The 13178-nt window shown below is 32.3% G+C and overlaps 1 protein-coding gene and 1 long non-coding RNA gene across 2 annotated transcripts; both read left to right on the plus strand.

The window, feature by feature from the left end:
- The first annotated feature begins 14 nt into the window (after window positions 1-14).
- On the plus strand, window positions 15-12795 carry LOC134685358 (vesicle-associated membrane protein 8-like). Its single transcript, XM_063545053.1, has 5 exons — window positions 15-33; window positions 157-253; window positions 8505-8635; window positions 9419-9562; window positions 12243-12795. Coding segments are annotated over exons 2-5 (351 nt in total). The 5' UTR covers window positions 15-33; window positions 157-251; the 3' UTR covers window positions 12317-12795.
- On the plus strand, window positions 466-1583 carry LOC134683729 (uncharacterized). Its single transcript, XR_010101074.1, has 2 exons — window positions 466-637; window positions 1267-1583. It is a non-coding gene; the product is annotated as an uncharacterized LOC134683729 (long non-coding RNA).
- Window positions 12796-13178: the final 383 nt, after the last annotated feature.

The following is a 13178-nucleotide window of genomic DNA, read 5'->3' on the forward strand; positions in this document are numbered from 1 at the left end:
AAAATTTGTAAAAAAAGTTTATAACTAAATAAGGTATTAGCTACATGTCAATAATAAGGATCAATTAGTGAACATTATAGCTTAATAGTATATATTATTTTTTAATTATTCTAATCATTATTTTTAATTATTATATTTTACGACAATATATTTCAGGTCATGACCCTTTGAACTTTCAACTTGATATGGGAAGGTGGAAAACTGTCATTTTCACGTGTTTTCAAAATCATATTACTTCACAATAATCAAGGATGTAAGTTAAATACAAACATCAATGAATTGCCAGAAAACAACCTCGCATTATATGTTATTTGTTGTAAATTGTATTTTGAAATATGTTGATGTATAACCACAGGGACTCGATCGGTTAGCAAATTACAATTTTGTAAATCAATCTTTTTAATTTATTTTTTATTATTTCCTGTCTATTTGCATTACTATATTAACGTATCTGGCAATGTGCAGTCAGAGACATATATACACAGAGATTGGCAACTGTAACAGTGGTCAACGAAATCTAATCCACGTAACGCATCTCACGAGACTTTAACGAGATCGCCATATTGATTCTATCACGACAAGTACACCACCACGCTTCGATTTTTATTTCACATCAAGCATTTCAAAACAGCATAATGTAAGTATATATTTCAATTTCTACTATGAATTACCCTGTTTTATTCCGTTTGCAGTAGTTATTATTTAAAATATTGAGACGATTAACGTTTTATTGCAGTATTTAATAATGGTAAAAACTGGGCCGAGATGCACGTTATGGAAATTTTTAGCACGGTCGTAATTTTTATCAAAACATTTTCATTTGAAAAGGAATAAAACAAATTGCGTGATGAATTACTTTCCCAGACATACTGAATTTGCATATGGAGGTTGTTTTTATCATATTTTCACCCACTTTGATGTAATTTACAATTAAAAATCAGTATTATAGCTGACGGCCATGTTAATTTTCTTTAATATCAAGACATACCCCTGTCCATGGCTACAGTTTAAAACTTTTTAAAAAGTGAGTTTTAAACTCTTTCGCATTTTTCGCAATAATAAAAACCTTGCATTAATTTCTGAATTTACAGTAGACTTTTCCATCTTCAGAGAATTATTGTACCCAGCACATGCATTACTTTCCTATCATGACAAACTGGATTTGTGTATAGAGGGTTTTTTTTCATTATTTCCACCACTTTGATGACATTTGCAATTTTATATATTTTTACATTCAGTATCTGACAGCTTTCTCTTTTTTAACAGGGTCCTGCTTGCTATAAAAGGACAAAGATGTTGATCAAATTTACCTGTCAGTGCAGCATACAAGAGATATAATATCATACATGGGCGGAATGTAGGACTCCCAAGTCTTTCTGATTGAAAATAAGACTTCCTGGCAAACAGGAACAACTAGTGATGACTTTTTCCAAAAGTGACAGCACAGTCATGTTGTGGACTGATTACTACTATCAATGTGATACTTAAAACTAACAATGGTTATGTAAGAGAGAAAAGTACATGTGCTTATCCTGACTGTAAAATGGATAAAAAAGCAAATAAATATCTTGTGTTCAAATTCATTAGTCTTATTTATGTTAACAAAATTTACATAGTTTTTACAAGAAACAATACATGTAGATGTATAACAATATGATGTAGTATGATTGCTAATGAGACAAGGATTTACATGTATGACTATCATTAGAAGGCCACTCTATTCACAAATTCCTTCCTCTTCACTGAAAGTAACATATGTAATTGTTTACATAAAATGACAAAATGTGTAGGAAAAGAAGCAAGAAATGTTCACTCTACTTCTGTACACTAGTCGCTTACATTGGTCACCATCTATGTTTGTTTCAGTCCTTTAAAAAAATGTCAATGGTGCTTATTTATATTTATCTGTTGTGCTGTACTGTGTTGTTTCAGTTTTACATGTCCTCATTCTGTGATCACTATTTCACCTCTCCTGTTTTGAAAAAATGTTTATGCTAATATTTTCTGCAATAAGTTGAAAGGCACAGATGCTATGACTAAACAGAAATGTGAGGTATAGATGGTGAAACATAGAATGAGACAACAACCCAACGACAACAATATTCTTTGCAAATTTATGAATGTTTAAAAATTCTTGTGAAGGTCAAAAGCACATAACGTGTACTTATATTATATCCATGACCTGGTACATGTATGTACCTATTGATGCATTCCGTCCTTTGTGGGAAGAGACCAAGCAGTTGATATGCTTATAAAAATCTGATATTAAAATGAATTCCTGTATAACAAATTCCGGGAATGAGACTTTTATTTAAAACAGATGAGATATTTGTGGTTAAGGTTTAAACAGAAGCAGCAGATGTCAAGGGGCAAATCAAAAAGTACAAGGTCCTGTAACACAGAGGAAAAAAATATCAAATGAAATGAAAATAACTGCACAGAAAATTACCTTGAACAACATAAACCCACAAAAGATCAGATAAAACTTGTGCACAATTTTAAATCTTTCTAATTTCAAACTCAAGATTCACTGTGTATATATGTCTCTGGAAAGAGTAAAGATAAGAAAGTTGAAATACTCCAGTGGTTTATGAAACAAAACATTGAAATTCTACAGTTGAGCAGGAACATATATATTAACGTAAGATATATATACTGTTCCCAGAGTTGAGCAGAGCATTTTACTGTACTTATGAAACATATTGTTTTTAATCAAAGTCTGTGATATTAACTTGAAGTCTTTAAAAAAATACAAATAATGACGGATTCATATTCAATATTTCATGGCAGCAAAAAATAGTGATTTCGACAACACTATAATGTACGTTCATTGAGGAAATTTACGCAAATGTTCCATAAATAATTTTATTTTAGGTCAATCGACAATTAAACATTATAATTAAATTAAAACAGATATAAATTCAGTTTCTCACGAGACAAAATTCGGCCACAAAATTCTACTGGCTACATATTTTTATATATATGACCAGAGACATATAATGTCTCTGATATGACAAAGTTGCCTCATTTCTTTTTTTGACATGTTAAAAGACTCTTTTTGTTTTCCTGATTGAATATACACTATAGTATTGCCGAGTGCTTCTGTTAAAATAAAGTTCTGGTCATGGTTAAAATAGTATGTCAGAATTTGTTAATCTTTAAAAAACAATTGCCAAGTAATAATCCATTTAGAATTCACCTCCGGTAATATTCAGGTGATCGGAGGGCAATAAATATTGCGTAATCGCACACCTGTGAATCAACAATCACAACTCTATTAAGGACCTAATTACCGGAAAATCGGACACACACAATTTCACTGTGTAATTAAACAAACTATTGCAAAGATATATGCCGTACCGAAAATTTCATCCCCGACTTGATTGCATGTTCTAAATTTTATCGACGAGAATCTCATTCTGGGCCGCGATCTTTAACGGGATTTCACGGAGTTGCCAATCTCTGTGTATATATGTCTCTGGTGCAGTTTACTATCCATATCCATACTCTGAAAAAAACTAAAGGGATCTAAGGGTAACAAGACAAATCGGCACCCAGACAAATCGACACCCAAGTCCGAAGACATTTCGGCATCCATTTTGGACATTTCGGTATCCGCACAAATCGCACAAATCGGCAACAATCCGGCACCTCGTTTTTAAAAATAAATTTATTATCAAAAATTAAAGAATTGTTGCATAGAATTAATTGAATCATAATTAAATCATAATTAATTGTAGTTATGTATCAATCAGTATTTTATGTTAAAACATTTTGTAAAATCTAACAATTCCTCAATAGAGATCAAAAGTGTATAGCTTGTTTTGCAGCTTGTGTTCTCGTTTGATCCTTACATCTGTTAAGACAACACAATACTTGAAAACAATATTTTATTGTTTTAATATTAAAAGCCGTAAACATAACAGCGTGTGCAAGCCATAATGAGTAAATACCTAGAAACGTATATAAATGTCAACACTTCTGGGATGCTCTTCTAACACAATGTCAGACGACAGTTGTATACAGGTGTATACAGTGCCAAAATGTTGTGCGCCCTAGACAAGAAGCTTTGCAATGTAGCCAATCTCTGATAGAGCTAATAGCAATCGATGAAATAGAAAAAAATAAGGTCCACAATCATTATGGTCATTTATCTATATATGTATAATATATTCTTATGATGTATTATTAATATTAACCGGACTTGTTTGTAACACCTTTTTCGAGTATTGCATGTGTTTTGTCACTTTTGTATATTGTGTTTGCAATTTACATGTATCCCTCAGTGTGTAACTTTTTGCATTAAACTGATAAAGTATAATATATTATATAGTTCCTGTGTATTGACAGTCCATAATCTATTGCCACGAGCCAGAACGAGCTAATTAACATATAATAACTAATTTGAACACGCAAAATGCCCTCATACATAAACAGTGCCAGGAAATTTTAATTTTTGGTTCACTATATATAGATCAAAGATGAATAATAGATAAGGTGCTGATTTGTCTAGGTGCCGATTTGTCTGGATGCCGATTTGTCTTTCATGGGTGCCGATTTGTCTATGGTAGGTGCCGATTTGTATTGGTACCGATTTGTCTGGGTGCCGAACTGTCTAGAATTCGGATCTAAGTCGCCATCTTGAATTGCCTTCCCTACTTACGGTGCAGTCCGGTGTATCTGCGCACCTAAGACTTATGACTTCACTTCATTCAACTGATAAAACCAATAATTGGATAATATTGTGTAAACACATTCATAATATACTTTTATTTAATAGAAGCATCTGTTTGTATGGTTTCACCCCCAAAATTTTGTGTAATGTGTGACCAAAATTAGGGAAACCCCTGTTCTGAGAGTTCCTCTAATGTCCGGTGATTTCGCGCATGCCTTCCAAAAATAGATTATTATGAATAAAGAAAAGATTTTTGGAAACGAAATATAGCTGAATTTGAATCAAGAACACTGCAAAGGATGCAGAGCAAAAATTATTTCAATCTGATATAAATTTGACTTAAATAAAACAAATTTTATCTGATGATGTAATTTTTTTAAAGGAAATTGGCCAAATATTGTAAATCACGGGATTGCAGTTATTATTTAACTCTTGAACTTATCGATTTTATTCTTTTTTATCCCTTCGGAATGCTAAAACAATAACAAGAACCATTTTACTTGTGTTACTGTGTTGATATGACGAAATCACCTAATGCGCGGTATCACCGGCCGCGCGGACACTGGGGACTCCACTGTAATATAAAAAATAATTAAAAATATTAATAAATTACTATATACCTTACAACAGCCCTCATTTTCTTCCGAAATTATTCTTCTTTCACATGCATATTTTGATTTGTGGATTAACAGAACCCTTACGCAGTTTCAGTTGCATTCGTGTCAGAATATTCAAATTTCCCGGCGAAAGCAACGTAACATTCGGAAACTTTGAATCCGGGTCCGTACGCCCTAATTCACGTTCGCCCTAGAACCTGTTCGCCCTGATACCTGTTCGCCCAGGGTCCATTCGCTCTGATTTTTATTTTTTACTAATTGTTGTCTAGTGGCATAATTTTAAGTATTTGAAAAAATATGTTGAAGTTTGTTGAAAAAAATCACCGAATATTGATATTGCCGCATTTTCCCTTTGATTGCAGTAGAATACTGGAATACAATGTATTTATCTTTGTTGATATTTGTTAACAAAATAATTGTATTCAGTCATTCACTAATGTATGTTGTATAACTTAGACTAGTCTCAAAGTATTTTAATGAATGAACTTGTAAATCCGTTTTACAGTTAGTACATTTTTTAAAAATTAATTTCAAGCTGAATATATTATCAAAACAAATTTGTTTTTTATATTATAAATCCATCAAAAGACAGGTATCACAATAAGCAGTGATCCGAATTATTTTGTCATAAAACAATAAATTAATGATCCTTAACAAGCCATAAACTTTTAGATATTTCCATGTTTCCATAAATTTCAAGAATATATACCATAGAAATATATCTGATTAAGTTTATTCAACTTCAATGCCCTGAATATTAATATTTTTTAGTAGGGCGAACGGACTCTAAGGGCGAACGAACTCAGGGCAAACGGACCCAGGGCGAACATGTTACTAGGGCGAACGGTCCCGATACCGGAAACTTCCGGGTTGATGCGTTAACCACAACGATAAATCCTTTTTTCAGTATATGGATATGGATAGTAAACTGCACATTGCCAGAAAACAAAAAAATAGTGATGGCAACTTTATAAATACGTTAATATAGTAATGCAAATAGACAGGAAATAATAAAAATAAATTAAAAACATTGATTTACAAAATTGTAATTTGCTAACCGAGTCCCTGTGGAATAACATGTAAATTGTTGAATTCCAAATTAATTTAAAAAAAAAGAAGAATTTAGTAAAGAGTAGTTCCATATGCTATAAAGCGTTTAATATTTGATTGTAAACTTAAATAAAAAGCAATTGTAAATTTAAGCTCTTTACATTAAAGCCTTATCAAACAGCTAACACCATAGCTATGGAACCGTAGCTCTTAGGTCCTTATGTTATTTTTTGACTATTTGTGGGGAGTCTCATTGGGGGGTTCTGATCCCGGATCCCGCTTACTGTTTTGTCAGATTCCCGTATCCCGCTCACACTATGTACGCAACCAATTCTAATTTTTTTTGTCATTTCCCGGGTCCCGCAAGACCTCATTTTCTGTTTTCACGACACAATAATTTGACTTTCACGTTTCACGCTTATGAAAAATCGGCAATCCCCTGTCACGCTTAGACCCCAATGAGACCCACTTTGTGGACCATAGGGCCTAAGAGCTAGGGTTCGGCAGCAGCTTACAACACTAAATCGTAAACTTGTAGGGTGAGAAACACTGAAGTGGGTCTGATTGGGGTTTAAGCGTGACACTGAACTGCCGATTTTTTGTAAGCATGCTTACCCGTAGCCAGGGGGTTCGGACGAACCCCCCCTTGAAAACTAATAAGCACTGGCAAGGCACAAATATGCAGAAGCTCTCTAACTTATCAAAATAAAAAGCCATACTGAAAACAAAAGCATGAAACTAAACACAATTTTGTAGCAGAAGTGAACTGGTTTTACATGCATATAACATTGTCATGAGTTGCCAGACCAAGAATTTGTCAAGTTCCTGAATAGATTGAAAGATGATTGCTTACACATTCCAAAGTTTACCACCTGCATACTTTGAAGATTGTAAGCCCTATGCAGTTGTTCTTACAGGCCCGTAGCCAGGAATTTCCAGGGGGGGGGGGGGGTTCGTTTGACTCACAAACTCGACTTTAACAGTCACAATTCGAACATAACATTGACTTTAACATTGCTTATTTGTTTTCAAGGGGGGGGGGGTGTGTCTGAACCCCCCAAACACCCCCTGGTTACGGGTATGTTCTTATATGTGATAGGTCTTCTGTAATCTGGTGTCTGACAGAGTAGGTGTTTTCCTTTCAGTGGATTAAATCATGAAGATAAGAAGTCTTGCATCTTACCTTCCTTTAGGTGTAATGTCACCAAATCATAGTATGTCACATCTACATGATCTAGTTGCATATGGTGGTCCTTGAGGGAAATATGCTGGTTTTCATGATCATTGCTATTGCAAGTTCAAAATGTTGAAACTGTGCCAGTCTTTTGCAAATTTTGGTGTTTAAAACCTTAGGACAACCACTTTTCAAGAACACTGGTCTGTCTGGCAGTCAGGGGTACTACTTGTACAAGTAATCTTTATTTACTTGAACAAGTATATAATTAATATACTAAGTACCTACATTTGTATACTGTAAACCAACTTATTTTTGCGAATACTTTATTTCGCGTTTAGCCCTTTCTATTCCACTTCGCGGCGATTTAATTTCGCGATATTCTTTAGTATTTTATGTAGTCCAATAAGGAAAGATCCAAGTTTTATGAATTCGCTACGGTTTATATTCAAGTTATTTTTCTTCTCACGAAAGACGCGAAAATAAATCGCTCGCGAAAATTAGTTGGTTTACATTTTTAATTTTGTTAATTATACTGTTTAAATAATCTCCCCTTAATTTTCCAAAAATTTACTTCTTTAAATTTTTTTTTTTATATTCCCACAAATTTCTCAAGTTTAGAGATTTTATAACATGCCTTCAACAATTTTTTTTATTAAAGTTCAATGTTTCAATACCTATAGAAGTACATTGTAAACAAAATACACTGGTATGACTTATAAGTATCTTACGAATTTACTAATATAAAGTTAATGATATTTACTTTGAAAGTTCTTCAAATTAATAAAATGTACGTGTACATAAAAAATGTACAATAATTACCTCTGAATGCCTGGTATCCTTTCCCCCAAAAATGTCTAATATAAAGATGTGCTATGGTGTACGATTAGTTACATTATCAATATATAACTATCTGAACATTTGTTTCAGGATTTCTGTAAGAGCATTACAATTCTGTAAAAGGTGCTAATCTTCTTTAATTATGCAGGTCAAGTCGCAGTACAGATCACATAGACAGGTTACAGGGAGATGTCAATGAGGTAACACATCTTTTGAAGGACAATGTTGAAAAAGTTCTGGAACGTGGAGAGAAAATTGAAGATTTGCAGAATCGATCAGGTAAATAAAACAATGTCAATGCACCTAATGTAGATGTGACAACATTCGGTTAAATAACTAAATAATCACAAACGAGTGTTTTTAAATATTTTTTGTGTATATATATTGTACAAATGTTAGCACATAAACATGAAAAAGATGTGGTATAAATGCCAATGAGACAACTGTCCACAAGAGACCACAGCAATTAACAGCTGTAGGTCACCGTACGGCCTTGTTTAAGTTGGATGTTTTTGTTAAGAACATTGTCTTTTTTAAAAGGCTTGTAACCTTTTATATTCTGCTAATATAAAAATGTGAAGATAAGGTATGATTGCTAGTGAAACTGCTACAAAAAATGTATCTACTAGAAACCAAAGAACGATGACTTTAACATCTATAGGCTACTCAACAGCTCACAATAATTTGCAAATCTCATGAATAATCAGATATAAAAGACCCCAGGATTCCAAAAAGGAAATGATATAAAAATAAAAAACCAACAGCCTGAAAAAGACTAAAATACAGGCATATAGAATGTGTTCGATTGAAAATGATTCTGAGTGCACAACCTTCCCCAAATCTTGGACAGTGATTTGATATCAGAACATACGTGTAGGAACGTAATTCTAAAATCAGCTGGAATAGCCTTATGCATCAAATTTGCACAAATCCACAACAACAACTCCAAAATACAGAATTAAGATGACTCTCTAAGAAAGTAAATTTTATAACTAATAAATAACTTATTTTCCCAGTCTGCAACTAGTTGAAATATGCATGTAAATTTGTTTTATATTACAGAGGACTTAACAGCAAGTTCCATTCAGTTTAAATCCCGTTCGCGAGACCTTAGAAGGAAGATGTGTTGTCAGAATTTTAAAATGACCTGTATATTGATAATTGTGATAACTGTTGTTATAGCAATAATAATTCTTGTCATTTTATGTAAGTATTGTATAAACATTTTACTGTTGAATTCTTTTCTAAGTGTCAATTTATAAAAACACAATCCCTCACCACTAACTTCTCTAAATGTTTAGACTATTTTTATATTACTGACTTTTGACTCCAGATTATATAATTTTTTGACAGGTGAACTTTTCTTTGGTATAACATTCTGAAAATAAGATCAACCAAAATAAGTAAAATTAAACATATATAAGGTTTCATCTTCCCTAGCCAAGGGTTACAATCCACTTCCCTCCTCTCCACCATTGGTGGATTGAGATCGAATTTCAGAGACACAAGGATTTTCATTGGTTGTAGTCGAAACTCGCTGCATCCAATCAAAAGGCGCCTATAACATGATCACATGTAAAAGTAGAAAGTGTATGAAAATAATTGCCACATGCTTATTGTGCAACAAATCTTTACATCCCTAAACATATGACTATATTTAGTGACAACTTGAATGTTTTTAATCAACTAGTAGAAGTTCCTGTGTATGTTTCTTGCACAAATTCATGAATGTCAACATACATTTTCGTTTCCTGCTTTACCAAGTGTGTAGAATCTAGACGCTACCGTGTTTTCACCTAAAGAATAATGTAATCTACCGATAGATGGCACAACATTGTTATCACAAATGTTGGCTTAATCTGCCATGGGTGAAGAGAAGGGAAGTGGATCATAACCCTTGGCTAGTGCAGATGACTAGGTTTTATATTGAGGAGGAAAATTATAAAATCAGGAATCAAAGTTGGTAATATGAAAAAAGTCTATTGTTCACACTGGGTATCCTAATCCAAAAGCACAGAAGGATTCTTATCCCTAGGTTCAATCAATGAAAAATTGTGTATAGGGAATTATTCTCCATGTGAACTGTTATATAACCTACCCACTGTTACAAACTTTTCATTAAAATTCCTCCTCTTGTTTCTAATCCCTCCAAGGATTTCAGATAAGAAAACTATCCATACCTGCCAACTGTCACTTTTTGCGGGGAATTTCCCCCATGGAAGCTCCCAAATTGAAATTTTGAAAGAGTAATTTTGTCCACAATTTTAAACAAAACAATTAATTTTACAATGACCGAAGGCTTATAAAAGTATGAAGAAACCAAAAAACAACATTAAAATGTATTTCAAGGCCCCCTTGAAGGTTTTTTATAACTATGACAGCCATCTTGCATGCAAAACCCCCATGGGCATTTTGAAAAGTTGGCAGGTATGACTTTCATTTATTGATATATATATATATATATATACTAGTCAAAAAAAGAAAGGATACACTACTTTGAAATAAAAATTATCAAAAAGTATTAAATATAAAAAAAAAATGAGATACACTATTTTCTCTAATTCTATTGAAATTTATCCCTTTCCGAACCCATTGTATAAAAAAATTTAATCAACGTGTGGTTGCTGGTGATCTCAAAAGATCATTGGATGATTTTAAGGGTCATGACCTTTTTAGCTAACTGGATGAATCAAAATTTGATAACAGGTGTTAATGAAATTGACAACTTCGTGCAATGTGAAAGGCACTCGAAGGGGATTTTCAGTTCACAAAAAAAGAAAATGTCTTTTTAATCATTAGAGAAACAGATTCTTACATAGTCACTCGTGGATTATCGGATTTATCCAATCTCGATAGTTAAATTATAAATTTTAAAGTCCTTGCCGAGGTGGCTCGGACTTTAAAATTGATAATTTAACTATCTCGATTGGATAAATCCGATAATCCACTGGTATCAATGTTAGAATCTATATTTAAAAAGCTTTCATTTGCAATGTATTCACTTGTGATAATGAAAATCAAAACTTGTCGGAAAGCATCTAAATTCAGTGTAAACGATCATAGGGTGCAAATTAGTTTTGCGGAAAGTTGAATAAAAAATCAACACATAATTTTCTAAGTTCTAAATAAAATTTGAAATTTGTTTAAAAATATTCAATATGATAATCAAGTTATGTTCATGGTGTAAGTAATGGGTTGAAATATTGTTTTTTTTTCAAATTTTTTGGAAAAAAAGTGTTTTTGAAATTTCAAAAAATACAAAAAAAAATTTTTTTTTTTTCGTCTCAAATCAATGCTTTAGATATGAAAACAACACACATTAAATTTGGAACCTTTCGGATAAGTTTTAAGATTGTTACCGCTTTTTTAATATCACTTTACACATACTGTCTATGGTAAATCAGTTGATAATGTATACATTTTAACGATTTCTCGTGGGGACAAACTTTGCTTAACAAATAAACAAAGAAACTGTATGATTTTTAAAAACAACTTGATGGCAAACACTGTCTTTACCTTTAAATAAGAGGTTGACATAATTATTTGGAACTTCTTTTTTTAGAATTGTCGTTTTAGTTAAATTTTGTAAAAAACAAAAAATCGCGAAAAAAAAGTCACGAAAGGAAAAAATAAATAAAAAAATAACGGATTTATATTTCCATAATGATTAACTATTACTACCTTCAATATTGGTCCATTGAATGGAAAACTTTGTCTTTAATTTGAAAAAAAGTCTTGTATCGTTTCTTTTGTTGACCAGTATAACTTAAACATTTCACCTCAATCTCAAGTAAACAATATATATTTTAAAAGTTGACTTTGAAGTGAAAAATCATTATTTTTTCAAAGTCGACAGATAATTTAATCTTAGAACTTTTTATTGTAGTCACAGTTAAACCATGGGATAAAGACTCAGGCAGTGGGCATCATAAAAATGGAACGTACATAATGTCAACCTGATCAATGACACATGCTCTTAGAGACTAAACCTATATATGTATATAGTGCTGTGCTATAAAGATTATGAACAAATTTATCAGCATGTTACACACTTATTCATGCTTTATAGCTAAATTAGTATCATCTTATAATAAATTGTATTTTCAGAAACAAAACATAAATATGATATAAGAAATCCATAATTAAATTGTTTTTTGTATGTCTTGATAATACATGTCATAATAATTCAGCCTGAGTGGTGTATTGTAGTATTTGATTGTAAATATGTTGTGTGAAAGAGAGAGAGAGAATAGTTTTTTTCTTTTTATGATCTTAGAACAAGGAATTATTTGAATGTGGTATAATTTTGAATTCTGGAAAATTGATTAGAAATGTATGATGAAAACTAACCCAACTAATTAGGGTAAGCAATGTTGGCATGGCTAAGGTTGATTTTACTTTCACTATCATTTCAGAATGAACTAACTACCCCCCCCCCCCCCCCCCCCCCCCCCCCCCCCCCCCCCCCTTGGCTCACCCTATTTAGTTGGGTTAGTTTTTTCAGAATTCAAATAATTCCTTGTTTAAGATTTTTTAATCATAAAGATTCCTACTGAGAGGAGTCAATGACTCTGCAGCCTTATTTGTATCAAGATTCTATATAAGAACTGCGGACAAAAATATAAATCCCCAGACTCTGTGTGAAAACCTTGAGATATTCTATATTATGAAATGTTCAGTTATATCTATTTGACCAGCTAATTACATTATTCTTTTACTATTACATTGTATTTTTGATGTTATCTCAAGAATAGCCATAACATACAGAGTATTACCTTCAAATGTAGTCCCACCTTTTGTTTTTATTTTATTTTAAGAAAAA

Source organism: Mytilus trossulus, chromosome 9 (assembly GCF_036588685.1).
Source record: "Mytilus trossulus isolate FHL-02 chromosome 9, PNRI_Mtr1.1.1.hap1, whole genome shotgun sequence".
Lineage (NCBI taxonomy): Eukaryota > Metazoa > Mollusca > Bivalvia > Mytilida > Mytilidae > Mytilus > Mytilus trossulus.